Source organism: Heterodontus francisci, chromosome 20, assembly GCF_036365525.1.
Source record: "Heterodontus francisci isolate sHetFra1 chromosome 20, sHetFra1.hap1, whole genome shotgun sequence".
Lineage (NCBI taxonomy): Eukaryota > Metazoa > Chordata > Chondrichthyes > Heterodontiformes > Heterodontidae > Heterodontus > Heterodontus francisci.
Genome location: NC_090390.1, coordinates 24,742,398 through 24,757,135, shown reverse-complemented (window position 1 = coordinate 24,757,135; position 14,738 = coordinate 24,742,398). Strand labels below are relative to the sequence as shown.

At 44.1% G+C, this 14,738-nt stretch overlaps 1 protein-coding gene across 6 annotated transcripts in view; it reads right to left on the bottom strand.

Annotated features, from left to right (window-relative positions):
• rhobtb1 (Rho related BTB domain containing 1) overlaps positions 1-14,738 on the bottom strand; it is a 120,410-nt gene that overhangs the window by 39,110 nt on the left and 66,562 nt on the right. For 4 of the 6 annotated variants that reach the window (XM_068052447.1, XM_068052446.1, XM_068052445.1 and 1 more), the window contains exons 4-5: positions 10,005-10,169; positions 1,689-1,874 (exon numbers count right to left, since the gene is read on the bottom strand). The exons of 1 other annotated variant lie outside the window; for it this stretch is intronic. In XM_068052447.1, the coding sequence (XP_067908548.1) occupies positions 1,689-1,874; positions 10,005-10,169 (351 nt within the window). The remainder of the gene's footprint in view (positions 1-1,688; positions 1,875-10,004; positions 10,170-14,738) is intronic. One more of the 6 variants, XM_068052450.1, reaches the window with a different exon arrangement.

Here is a 14,738-nt window from a genome sequence, read left to right as displayed (position 1 = left end):
AATAGCCTAGAAAAGTTTGGACTTTTCAGCCACGAGAAGAGTCAGATAAAAGGGAAATCCAGGGAGGTGTATGATATTAAGTAGAACAGATAGGAAAATCTGAAGCACTACTATAGTTAATGCATGACTATAGAATAGGTAAAAGGCAAATCCAGGACTGAGATCAGGAAATACTTCAGTGCAATATCTGGAATGAGGACTTCCCAGTTGGGTAATGGAGACAAAATCTGCAATCATTAAAGAGGCAGTTGAATACCTTTGATGGGGGAAAACTAGACTTCTATAGAAAGATTAGCTAGAAGGGTCTCCATGGCCTATATTAAGCTTTGTGTGACAGCCTGAAGGGCAAACATCAGAAGAGGTAGTATTAAACTTAAGGTGGTGCTGGAAAGTTTTATGGTGAAAGTAACTGAGGGGAAATAGATCAAAAAATATCATAGACTGGGACTGGTTTGAAGGACTACGATGGTCTTTTCCAGTTCTTTACATTCTTGTATCACTATGCACTTGGTTGAAAACATGATGCACAATGATTCCAAAAGAATATTACCCCGTGACATATGAGGCTCATAAATCCCCTGTAAAGTGAACCTTGCATGGGTGAAGGGAAAGTTGTACACAGGGACTTCATCTGTGGCCTGTGGTAGACGAATCCCTTTTATCTTTTATGGCCTTATGGAGGATGCCTCTTTCTGAGTCTTATTCCAAGGATTTTGTTGTACACCTTCTGCTTTGAAGCTTTTCTTAGCTACAACAGTAATCTTGTGTTGGGCAGAGACCAGCTTCTACATCACAATGGCTTGATGTTGCTTCAGCTCAGAGATGAAACATGGATGATTCACATCAGAAATGTCAAACAATGTTTTGTTTTGTTCTTGATGGACTATATGCAAAATGAAAGGAACAAAAAAGAAAATACTCAATAACTAGTTGAATGATGAACAGACATTTATTAACTAGCATCATATATTATTAGGATTCATGTTATACAATGTGTATTAGTAATAGCTGAAACAACATGTGGTGATAGAGGCAGAACTATTAAAAAAAAAGAAAAAAAAACTTACCAGAATCAGAGGTGGCAAGTGGGGCAGCTCCTCGTTCTAAGGGATGCAATTGTTGGGGCACCTTCATTTCTGCACAGGCCAGTTTTTCCCTCTTTGTCCAGGCTGAGTCTTTCAAAATAGGTCTGTTGTTAATAAACTCCACCTTTTTTTTTTTAACCTGCCCATTTGTTCTAAGTTGTTGTGCTTCCTACAATCTTCAGGTATTCCACTAGCTCTCTTTGCAGCAGTACACCCACCTTTTTAATGGGTTTCATTAGTTGATCGTTTGGGGATTTGGTGCCCAGAATAAATCTTGGCAGTTATCAAATTGGTATTTTCAATGAGACACTGGAAAAACTGGTTTCCTTTGTATGTCTGTAGTCAGTGCCATTCTCTGTTCTTTGTCAACTTACGAACCACCCTGCACAGGCCAAGTGGCTCGTATTATGTCTACTGTGTGACCTATTAGTTAAGTTCCAAAGCTACATCTTATTTTTCTGTCAGAAAAATATTTCACTTGCATTTGCAACAATTTGTATGTATCAGAATGTTACATCAGGATTAGAATTACACTATGTGCATTTGTACTGAGATACATGTGCCTTTTATTAAGCTATTTACTGTATGGATGTCATATAGTACCTTGCTAAGGGGCGTCGTGCACGATTTACAGCCTCAAGATCAGCATAACGCAAGTCCAACTGACAGCCAACTAAGACAACAGGTGTCCGTGGGCAAAAGTGCTTGATTTCTGGAAACCACATTGTTCTTACATGGTTAAGGGAGTTGGGGTTAGCAATTGAGAAGCACAGGACCACCACATCAGACCTGAAAAATGAAAAAGATTGCAATAGGTTATTTTGAATGTTTATACAGTTTTTCACTTTATTAAAGATCATTCACATTTTTCTTTCGGCAGTGCATAACATTTCCTTCCATGCAAAATTGGTGTGGCATACTGTACATGAGCAGAGAATAATACTGAAACATAAATATCCAGTCATGCACTTCCTCCTGGTAGTACCAGAACTAACTTTGCTACATTACCTCATGTGGTATGTCCACAATGCTGGTATGAGTTAGTTTTCCGAAGGCAGTATTTACTTTGGGTCTCATTCTCTGTACAAATGTTAATAAAAAATAAATGTTTGAATTATATTTTTGGTTTGAAAATTAATATTTAATGTTCCATTACTTTTAGTTTGAAGAAAATACTTTTTTTTTAATGTTATTATTTTAATCTATCTTCTGGATGCCATATCTGCCTCAGCCTTCTACTACTTTGGGGAGTAAGTTACAGTTCAGTGCTTTTCTGTAAAATACAAAATATAATAATAACCATACTGTTAAGCCATTCAAAGCTAATCAAACAGCTACAACACAAAGACTTTTAGTTTTTAAAGGATCAGTATCATTTTGATGGCCTAAAAAGACATTCAGAAAAAAAGGGCAAGAAATTAGGACAGCTTGCATCTGTTTATTAGGCACTACAAGTACCCTTAGAGATCCAAAATGACATCCATAGTGCACGTGCGCCAGACACCATATTGGTGAAGGCATTAGCGTGCGTATAGTGAATAGCCGTGGGAAGCAGGCAGAGCAGGCAGATCATTACATCAATCAACATGCAATGCTGACTGGATACTAGTGGGTCCGTAGAGCTGAATCGTGCTGCTCGGATTGAACCTGAACAAAAACCACTGCATCCCTTTCCAGACCTGCTTTGCAAAGGCACATTCCAGAAGGTGGGCGACAGTCTCTTCCCCACCATAGCCGCCTCGAGGGCAGCGTTCAGAAGCGGTGACACTCCAGGCATGCAGGAAGGATCTGATGGGGAGGGCCCTTCTCACCACCAGCCAAGCTACATCTTGGTGCTTGTTTGAAAGGTTTGGTGATGAGGCATTCTGCCAAATGAGTTTGACAGTCTGCTCGAGGAACCATCCGACAGGAGCCACCATCTCCTTTTCCCACAGGGCCTCGAGGACGTTACCTGAGGCCCGTGCCTGATAGACTTTGTGCTCTAAAGGCTGTTCTCAGGGACGCACACCAAGATAAACATCAACTGCTCCTGGAGGACCATCAACTCGGTGAAAGACATACTTTGGTTTGCCCGAAACTTGCTGGTCTTCCAGTGCAAAAAGCTGTCCACGGCCGAGTGTTGCAGACTGGCACATTCCAAGGTCCAGGACTATGTGCTGAGGGACGCACTAAAGATTGGGGCAGCAGCCGCAAAGGCTCAATGTTTAAAGGCCACTGTGTGAGGCTCTCACACTGTTGTATACCGAGGGGCTGGAAACCGTGTAAAACCCCTCGAGCTGCATGCACCAGGAAAATGTTTTGGTATGTAATGTAATGTACATTGTAAATATAACCTGAAAGGGCAAGTGTAGTGAGGCACCTCATGTATTGGAAGATCCTGATCTGTATTGCACTTCATGAAATGTCCAATTTGAATTGCTTTGTCATTTTTTTTTACAACTTTTATGAATAAAGTATATTTTTTGAAAAGAAATTGACACCAGTGGTCCATTTTGGAGCTCAACACTCCAGCTAGTGCCTTCTCTTCACCTCACATACTGGACACATGTTCAGCAGCAGGAGGGACCTCCCACCACTATTATTTAAAGGGACCATCAACTACTTACAGGTTAGATGCTGGTTGTTTGCTTCGGTTCTACAACTGTTTGAAGCTCTCTGTAGTTATTTGAAGTTGACAAAGTCTACAGGGCAGGCATTGAAGGAGCGTTTGCTGACATCAAGGCTTCTGCACAAACCATTCGCTCCCAGACATTGATGCACTAATAGGCATTTCCCTTTGATTACACCACATGATTTGAAGAATGAATAGTGGGCATGTCGAGCAGGACAAGCTGCTAGAGGGGGTTGGGGGGGGTGGGGGGAGGTGCAGCGAAGAAGGTCTCTCAGCAGGAGACCATGTCGGCCCTGGTGGTCAGGGAGCAATTTCCCCTACCAGAACCTCAGCAAGTAACAACAATGTACAAGACTTCTGCACTTCAGTAAGGACATCCTAACTGAAATTTGTAACCGACTGTTGCCACAACTGCAACCTCAGGGCAAGGACTGCATTGCCAGCGGCTGTGAACAGGAACACAGCAATGAATTTTTAAGCACCTGACTCCTTCCAGGCTGGAGTTGGAGATATTTGCAACATCTCGCAATTTGCCCTCCACTGTTGTGTAAGGGAGGTCACTGAGGCTCTCCAGTCAAAGCATTTCTTTCTCTCTTGCCAGAGAGAAGCAGTCAGTGTGAGCATGCAGCTTAGTGAGGATTGCAGGTTTCGCTAAGGTGCAAGGTGCCATAAACTGGATGCACATTGCTTTGCAGGCACATGTCCACTCTGCCCTCTACTGGAACCAAAAGGTTCTGGTAGGGAAATTACTCCATGACCTCCCGGATGGATACAGTCTGCTGCTGAGAGTCCTTCTTCAACCACTGCTCCTTTCTAGCAGCATGCCCTGCTCTGTGTGCCCTCTGTTCATTCTTCAAGTCATGTTGTATTCCAAGAGGATCCCTGGGAACAACTGGTTTGTGCAGAAGCCTTGAAGTCAACAAAAACTCAATACCTGCCCTGTAGAGTTTGGCAACTTTAAACAACTAGAGAAAGCACTAAATAGTTGTAGAATCAAAGCAACAGCCAGAAGAAATCAACCAGCAACTAACCATAGCAGAGAATCATGTAGGTCAATACCTAGTATTCTGCCAGCAGTGACGAGGCCTTCATTCTGTGGGCCCAGCAGCATTTGAGCCATCACAGAAAACCAAAAAGTGGCTAGGGGGCGACAAGGGCTATCCGCTGACCACGTGGCAGATGACTCCGTTGTACAACCAACGCACATGTGGGCAGTATACATACAATGAAAATGTGATAGAGCAGGCCACTGGCATGCTAAAACATTTACACTGTCTCAACTAAAGGCCTGCTACCTGACCCAAACCAGACGACATGTGTTGGGTTCGGGTTGCACATCTGGGTGCGGCATTCCGGCTTGGGTCGGACATGCTCTATCACAGCTAAGTGGCTCCAATGTTAATTTAATTTTTGGACTAGAAAGGTGGTTTTGTTACAGTTGTTTTAAGCTTGTGCAAATCAGCAGCAAAGTGAAAAATGGAAGGTAAGTTAACTGATGGTCGGGTCGGGTCTGGCGCGGGAAAAAATGGAAGGACTCGGGCTGGGTTGGATGTGGTTCTGTCGGGCTCGGGTCGGATTTTTTTTTTTGCAGACCTGAGCAGGCCTTTAGTCTCAACTGCACTGCCTGCAGTACTCAGCAGAGTAAGTGCCAAGATTCATAGTGGTCTACTTGCAGTCATGACAGCACAGCCTTTGCCATCAGCTATATGGCGATCAGCCAAGGAGCAGGAGCATGAGAAGGAGGAGGAAGAGGCAGCAACCTGGACAACTTCTGACTCGCCAGATTGTCCATAAAGAACTCATCCGAGTGCAATACTATAACCACAACCCCAATTCCCCATTGACCAACAGTTCCACACAGAATCGTGACAGCGCAGGAGGAGGCCATTCTGTCCATCGTGTCCACACCGGCTCTCTGAAAGACAACTCCTCAGTTCCATTCCCCTGCCTTCTCCCCATAACCCTGCACATTCTTCCTTTTCATATAACTGTCTAATTCCCTTTTGAATGCTTCAATTGAACCTGCCTGCACCATATTCTCAGGCAACGCATTCCAGAGCTTAACCACTCGCTGCGTGAAAACGTTTTACCTCGTGTCACTTTTGCTTCTCTTATCAAATAGGCTCCAGCGACCTGGGTTCAGTTCTGGTACTGCCTGTGCGGAGTTTGCAAGTTCTCCCTGTGACTGCGTGGGTTTCCTCCGGGTGCTCCGGTTTCCTCCCACATGCCGTGGGAGAACATGCGGGTTGATTGGTAAATTGACCATTGTAAAAAATTGCCCCTAGTGTAGGTAGGTGGTAGGAGAATTGAGGGAAGGTGGGGACGTAAGAGGGAAACAATGGGATTAATGTGGGATTAGTATAAATGGGTAGCTGATGGTCGGCGCAGACTCGGTGGGCCGAAGGGCGTGTTTCGGTGGTGTATCTCTCTATGACTCTATGACTTTAAATCTGTGCCCTCGCATTCTTGATCCTTCCACAAGTGGGAACAGTTTCTCCCTATCTACTCTGTCCAGACCTCTCATGATTTTGAATACCTTTATCAAATTACCTCTCTGCCTTCTCTTCTCCAAGAAAGCAGTCCTAACTTCTCCAATCTATCTTCATAACTGAAATTCCTCATCCCTGGAACCATTCTCGTGAACCTTTTCTGTATTCTCTCCTATGCCCTCACGTCTTTCCTCAAGTGCAGTGCCCAGAATTGGACGCAATACTCCAGCTGAGGCCGAAATAGTGTCTTATACAAGTTTAACATAACTTCCTTGATCTTGTACTCTATGCTCCTATTAATAAAGCCTAGGATACTGTATGCTTTATTAACCACTCTCTCAACCTGCCCTGCCACCTTCAATGACTTATGCACATATACATTTAGGTCCCTCTGCTCCTGCACCCCCTTTAGAATTGTACCCTTTATTCTATATTGTCTGTCCATGTTCTTCCTACCAAAATGAATCACTTCACATTTCTCTGCATTGAACTTCATCTGCCACCTGTCTGTCCATTCCATCAACTTGTCTATGTCCTTTTGAAGCTCTACACTATCCTCCTCACAATTCACAATGCTTCCAAGTTTCGTATCATCTGCAAACTTTGAAATTGTGCCCTTTACACCAAGGTCTAGGTCAATCATATATATCAGGAAAAGCAAGGGTCCCAACACTGATCACTGGAGAACTCCACTACAAACCTTCCTCCAGCCTGAAAAACAGCCAGTAACTACTACTCTTCGTTTCCTGTCACTCAGCCAATTCCATATCCATGTTGCTACTGTCCCTTTTATTCCATGAGCTACAAGTTTGCTCACAAGTCTGTTGTGTGGCACTGTGTCAAACGCCTTTTGAAAGGCCATGTACACCACATCAATAGCATTGCCCTCATCAACCCTCTCTGTTACCTCCTCAAAAAACTCCAGCAAGTTAGTTAAACATGATTTTCCCTTAAGAAATCTATTCTGGCTTTCCTTAATTAACTCACATTTGTTCACCACACCTTCCCTCTGAAACTGACCATCACAGTGTCTGCTTGGCCACAATGCAAAAATAAAAGACACCTGAAAATACCCATTCCAGGATGAGACGGTGGCATAGTGGTAATGTCACTGAACTAGCAAGCCAGAGGCTAAGGCTAATGGGGATATGGGTTCAAATCTCACCATGGCAGCTGGTGGAATATAAATTCACTTAATTAATAAATTAAATTAATTCAGAAAAATTTGGAATTGAAAGCTAGTCTCAGAAATGGTGCCATGAAACTGTCACTGATTGTCGTAAAAACTCATCTGGTTCACTAATGTCCTTTAGGGAAGGAAATCTGCCGTCCTTACTTGGTCTGGCTTACGTGTGACTCCAGACCCACAGTAAAGTAGCTGACTCTTAACTGTCCGCTGAAATTGCCTAGCAAGCCACTCAGTTGTCGAGGGCAATTAGGGATGGGCAACAAATGCTGGCCTTGCCAGCAATGCCCACATCCCATGAAAGAATAAAAATTATAAATGAAACCATGCCATATTGTATACAAAAGTCAATAATCACCCCTGTGCATTCCCTTAGTGCCTGTCTTCCCGCCGTGGTTGCAGCTTGGCTGGAAGAAGACTGCTGACTTTCAGTGGAGGAGGCCACAGATGGCTTTGGAGGACAGTCTCAAGCAGCTCTGGGTCTACAGAGCCAGACTGTGAATGCACTACATTGGCGTGGTGGTAGCAGCCTAGGCTGGCTGGATGACAGGCAACAGTAAGGGCACAGACAGAGCATCAAGGGTGGGAAGATGAATGCTGGCTTCCTGAGAGAGGGCAGCAGCTTTGTGCTTCATTGAGGCACTGTCCTCGGAGAATGGCAATGCTAGTAGTTGGAGGACAGATTGCTGGACTGCTGTGACTCCCTGTAAACCCCTTTGCACACTAATCCACATCCATGATAGCAGCAGTCTGAGCTTGCACAACAGCATGCTGACCTTGTAGGACAGCAGTCTGAGCTTGAGGTTGTGAGATTTGACAGAGGTGTCCAAAATCATGAGGGGTCTGGACAGAGTAGATAGGGAGAAACTGTTCCCATTGGCAGAAGGGTCGAGAACCAGAGGACACCAATTTCAGGTAAATGGCAAAAGAACGAAAGGCAACATGAAGGAAAACTTTTTGTTTTTTAGACAGCGAGTGATTAGGATCAGGAATGCACTGCCTGAGAGTGTGGTGGAGGTAGATTCAATCATGGCTTTCTAAAGAGAATTGGATAACGATCTGAATCGAAAAAATTTGCTGGGAAAAGGCAGGAAAGTGGGACTAGCTGAGTTGCTCTTGCAGAAAGCTGGTGCTAACAACGGGCCAAATGGCCTCCTTCTGTGCCGTAACTATTCTATGACTACAGCACTCAGATGTTGTGTGGCTGCTGCTTGTGCTGCATTGGAAGCTGTGACATCGGCCATCAGACGCTGCATCATGGTTGGGTCCACAAGTGTGCGAACGGAGTAAGTTACCCCTTCCATGCTGGAAAGGATGGACTCCAAAATCTACACAAAGACCTGTGGCAAGTTGATGCCTCCATTGTCTGGCCACTTCTTGCATATCTGAAAGGAGAAAGGCGCAAGGAAAAGGTTGTCTTGCGGGATTAGGTGCAGTGGGAGGACAGGGCGTCAGAGGTGTATCCTTATACCATCTGCAGCTGGTAAATCAGAAGAGTGTGTGCAATGAAGGAGAGGTGGGATGTTTGTAGGAGGATTAGGTATGAGGATAGTCATGCACGATGGTTTCAGCCTCACACCTGGCCATCGCCTCAGCCATGGCCTTCCCAATAATGGCCAACACTGTCTCCTCCATGGGGATTAGAACATGCAGGCGCACCTGTCCTCTGGTTGTACCTGTTGCTTGTAGTTGTGCTCCACCTTGTCCTGCAAGAGAGACAGAAGTATGTCAGCAATTATTGTGCAATTCTTTTGGGTGATGTGGCTATCAAGGTTGAATAGCTGGCAGTGTCTGCAACCTGTGATATGAGGGTGTGAAGTCTGCAGCAATGCTAAATGTGCGAGGGTGTGGTGAAGCATATGAATGTCAGGTATGAGTCCTGATCAGTAGAGATTGTCAGTAGGTGAGTGATGAGGGTGTGATGAATTGAGCAGTGTCTGAGACTAATGGCGCATTTGGTAGGATATGGCATTTATAGATGCATTCATTGACCTTGTCCACATGTGTGAGGGGAATGAATTTCTTGTGGCACTGCATCCAGGTCCTCAGGGCTCAACTTCTGGCATTGTCCTTCGCGTCTATCTGCTCCCACTGCTTTTTGAGTGGTATCTGGAGTGCCTCTTGCAAGTACAGAACATCTCTCCTCCTTTCCACCTTCTCCACCAAAGCCTCCAATGCAACATTTGAAAACCTTGAAGTCCACCCTCTCCCTTGTGGTGCCATTTTTTCCCAGGTAAGAGTCACTTCCTGAATGACTGCCACAATGCACCTCTCCTCTCCACAGGCTAGCTTTAAGCAGTAACTTTCGGTGGTGCGATCCACTCAGGATATTGGCCCTCTCCTGATGCATCCAGCCAATCAAAGTGCAGTTAGCTTTGGCTGGATACTGAAATCATTAAAATGAGCAGGTGGCATGAAGTTGGTATACTGCCTGCATCACAATGAACGACCACGGATTAATCGTGTATCACAATCCCCGCACCCATTTTCTGGTGCCATCGAATTTAGGAGTTTTCTTTTTCATTTTTAAAATGCTTTTCAAATTTCATTTCTGACATCACTTATCTTTAAGACATAGGTAAAATAAGTTAAAAGTGAGGCAGTGTAGCTTAATAGGTTAACACATGACTCACCTCTTTGATCTGCGTTTAACACTTGTCTGGGCAGATGTGATAAACATCCCCACTACCTGATGCTCATCAAGGTTCTCAATCCAATTTCCAGTGACCGTGAGTTCACACAAACACTGCTGCCCATAATTCAACACTAATGGTGCAAGATTATTCAGAAAATCCATACTGTTGGATAGTGAGGAAAATGGAGATGTTATAACCTGCGCAATAGTGAGTGCTTGTCTAAGAATCTAGATGAAAGACGTTAGGGCAGTGTTGAGGAAATCTATGACTTGTACATATTTCAGTTGCTGTATCTCGAATTTGGGTCAGAAGAAACCATACAAATAAAAACAGGGACAACAAACTACAGATTGCTGACAAAATGACAGATTTTACAGTTCATCAAAAAAGTTTGTTCAGAAAGATTCAGCATGTTATGAGGGGAAATGATTAAATTATGCTTTTCCTTGAAATTAATTTTCAGAATGAACTAAAAGTAGTAGGAAAGAAAATCTGAAGCAAATCTCCCCGTGAATGTTAAGTCTGTATCAAGCAGATGTGCTAAAATTAACAAAGTGAACTGTAGAGAGAACTGAAGTGAGGTTATCCACTTTAGTGGCAAAAACAGAAAGGCAGATTATTATTTGAACGGCGATAGATTGGGAAAAGGGGGTGGAGCAGCGAGACCTGGGTGTCCTTGCGCATCATTCGCTGAGAGTAAGCATGCAGGTGCAGCAGGCAGTTAAGAAGGCAAATGGTATGTTGGCCTTCATAGCGAGAGGATTCGAGTACAGGAGCAAGGATGTCTTGCTGCCATTATACAAAGCCTTGGTGAGACCACAAGTGGAGTAGTGTGTGCAGTTTTGGTCTCCTTATCTGAGGAAGGATGTTCTTGCCATGGAGGGAGTGCAGCGAAGGTTCACCAGACTGATTTGTGGGATGGCAGGACTGACGCATGAAGAGAGATTGGGTCGATTAGGCTTGTATTCACTAAAGTTTTGAAGAATGAGAGGGGATCTCATAGAAACCTACAAAATTCTAACAGGACAGGACAGACTAGATGCAGGAAGGATGTTCCCAATGGCGGGAGAGTCCAGGACTAGGGGTCACAGTCTAACGATAAGGGGTAAGCCATTTAGGGCTGAGATGAGGAGAGATTTCTTCACCCAGAGAGTGGTGAACCTGTGGAATTCTCTACCACAGAAAGCAGTTGAGGCCAAATCATTAAATATATTCAAGAAAGAGTTAGATATAGTTCTTAGGGCTAATTGGATCAAGGGATACAGGGAGAAAGTGGGAACAGGGTACTGAGTTTGGATGATCAGCCTTGATCGTACTGAATGGCAGAGCAGGCTCGAAGGGCCGAATGGCCTACTCCTGCTCCTATTTTTCTATGTTTCTATGTTAACTGATATAAATTAAAGCCCCCTTTATTCTACTGGGTTATCCTGTAGTATGAACCAAGCAATTGTCTTGGAATTGTAAGCAGCAGAACATTTCTGGGTTTTCATCCGAGAATTTTGACTGAATGTGATGGGGAAAGGTAAATAGTGCACACTGGTAGCATTAGGTATTTTGCATCTGGCCCCTCTGCTTCCCACTATCGAACAGTCCCCCAACATCAGGGAATATCCTGGTCAAACTGCTGGAGTCATGCGAACACATTTCCCTGTTATATCGAATCCACTGAGAGCGGTTCAATTATATATTAAAAGGAGAGTTAAAGTTCGAAGGCAGCAATTGCATGAAGTGACTCCCCTGAAATCGTAAGACAGCGAGAGTAAACAGACCAGCAATGTCACTCGAACCCCAAGATGGAATTAAAACATAACAGAAGAGCATAAGAAATAGGAGGAGGAGGCCATTCAGCCCTTCGAGCCCGCTCCGCCATTCAATGAGATCATGGCTGATCATCTATTTCCCCACCATTTTCCTGCACTATCCCCGTATCCCTTGATGCCTTTAATATGTAGAAATCTATCGATCTTAGTCTTGAACATACTCAACGATTCAGCCTCCACAGCCATCTAGGGCAAAGAATTCCAAAGATTCACCACCCTCTGAGTGAAAACATTCCTCCTCATCTTAGTCCTAAATGGCCTGCCTCTTATTCTGAGGCTGTCCCCCCTGGTTCTGGACTCCTCAGCCAGGGCAAACATCCTTCCTACATCAACCTTGTCGAGCCCTGTAAGAATTTTGTACGTTTGAATGAGATCACCTCTCATTCTTCTAAACTCCAAAGAAAAGGCCCAGTCCATTTAATCTTTCCTCATAGGGCAATCCCTCCATCCCAGGAATTAGTAATAAAGGCCAACATACCATTGCTTGCTGTACCTGCACGTTAGTTTTCAGTGACTCATGAACAAGTCACTTTGAAGTTCAACACTTCCCAGCCTCTCACCATTTAAGAAATACTCTATTTCTGCTTTTCCTACCAGAGTGGAAAACCTCACATTTCTCCACATTGTATTCCATCTGCCAAATTTTTGCCCACTCGCTCAACCTTTCCAAATCCCCTTGAAGCAACTTTGTATCCTCCTCACAACTCACACTTCCACCTAGTTTTGTGTCAACTGCAAACTTGGAAATATTGGGCTGGATTTTAAAGTGCTGCCGCCATCGGGAATGGTGGTGGGAGGGGGCAATGAAGATCGGTACAGTGGAGGCCCGCCACCGACCCCGACGGCGGCAGGCCCCGTACTGATCTCGGCGGTGGCGAGGCCTCGTTGCGGCCACCCTGCCACTTGACGACGGGACCCCGCATTAAAATATACAAATACCTATTTACCATGCAGCTCGCAGCGATTCAGCCACCACGTTCCAATCCTCATTCTCGCTGCCTGCAATGCTATGCCTTTGAATCCCTATTCGGGGAAATGTGGCGTGACACCTGTGGCGGGGTGGGGGGAGAGGAGTTTTTTTTCTCTGTACAGGAGGGGAGGAGTGGGGTTAGAATGCCTCAGATTGGTTGCGGGGGGGGGGGGGGGTGATGGGAAGGGGTAAAGGACAAAGGTGCCAAACTTTTTTTTAAGGGGGAGGCAGAGGTCAAATTTTCATTTTAGGAATTCTGGGGGGGGAGGAAGGTTGTAAAATGCCATTGGGGGGAATGGAAAGGTCACTGCATTTATTTGAGCAAAATTTTCACTTAACTTGCCCTTTAAATTTTATATGTTCATTGAGGGCGGTCAGCCCTTTTAAAATGGCGCAGGACACCGTTGCCGGTGACGGCTTGCCCGCCCCCTTCATGTCATCCATGCAAATGAGCCACCACGGTTGAAATCGTGACGTGATGCCTGTGCGCGTGTCCGCATTTGTTTACGTCCGCCGCCTGCTTTGGCGGCGCAGTCTTAAAATTCAGCCCATTACATCTAATCCCCACATCCAAATTATTGATACAGATTGTGAATAGCTAGGGCCCAAACACTGATCCTTGCGGTATCCCACTAGTCACAGCCTGCCAACCTGAAAATTACCCATTTATTCCTACTACTATGTTTTCTGTCTGTTAACCAGTTCTCAATCCATGCCAGTATATTCCCCCCAATCCCATGTGCTCTAATTTTGTTTACCAACCTCTTGTGCGGGACCTTATCAAAAGCTTTCTGAAAATCTAAATATACCACATCCGCCAGTTCCCCCTTATCTATTCTGCTAGTTATATCCTCAAAAAAGTCTAACGGGTTTGTTAAACATGATTTCCCTTTCATAAATCCATGTTGATTCTGCCCAATCCTACCATTATTTTCTAAGTGTCCTGTAATCACATCCTTTATTATAGATTCTAGCATTTTCGCCGGGTGCTCCGGTTTCCTCCCACAGCCAAAGACTTGCAGGTGATAGGTAAATTGGCCGTTGTAAATTGCCCCTAGTGTAGGTAGGTGGTAGGGAATATGGGATTACTGTAGGGTTAGTAAAAAATGGGTGGTTGTTGATCGGCACAGACTCAGTGGGCCGAAGGGCCTGTTTCAGTGCTGTATCTCTAAATAAAAAAATAAATTGCCACCCTCCAATCTACAGGAACCATTCTATAGTCAATAGAATTTTGAAAGATAACCACCAACATATCTACCATCTCTACAGCCAAATCTTTCAACGCTCTGGGACGTGGATCATCAGGTCCACTTTAAGTCCCATTTATTTCTCTAGTACCTATTTTTTTTTTAAATAATATCTTGCAGTTCTTCATTTACACTAGTCCCTTGATTTCTGGCTGTTTTTTAGTTTTTTCCTCTGTGAAGACAGACACAAAGTATTTGTTTAGTTTCTCTGCCATTTCCTTATTCCCCATTATTAATTCTCCTGACTCTGCTTGTAATGGACCCACATTTGTTTTTGCTAATCTTTTCCTTTTTACATACCTATGAAGCTTTTATAGTCCGTTTTTATGTTTCTCGCTAGTTTACTCTCATATTCAGTTTTCCCTTTCTTAATCTTTTTCCTGGTCCTCCTTTGCAGAATTCTAAAATCCTCCCAATCCTCAGGCTTATGTTTTTTTTGGCAACTTTACACATCTTTTCCTTCGATCTACGACAATCCTTGATTTCTTTCGGTAACCACAGTTGGACCACCTTCCTTGCTGGGTTTTTGTGCATTAAAGGAATGTACTTTTGTTATAAACTCTGTATTAGTTCTTTAAATATTAGCTATTGCCTGTCTATTGTCATAACTTTTAACATAGTTCCCAATCCCACATAGCCAATTTGCCCCTTATATCTTCATAGTTTCCTTTGCTTAGATTTAACACCCGAGTTT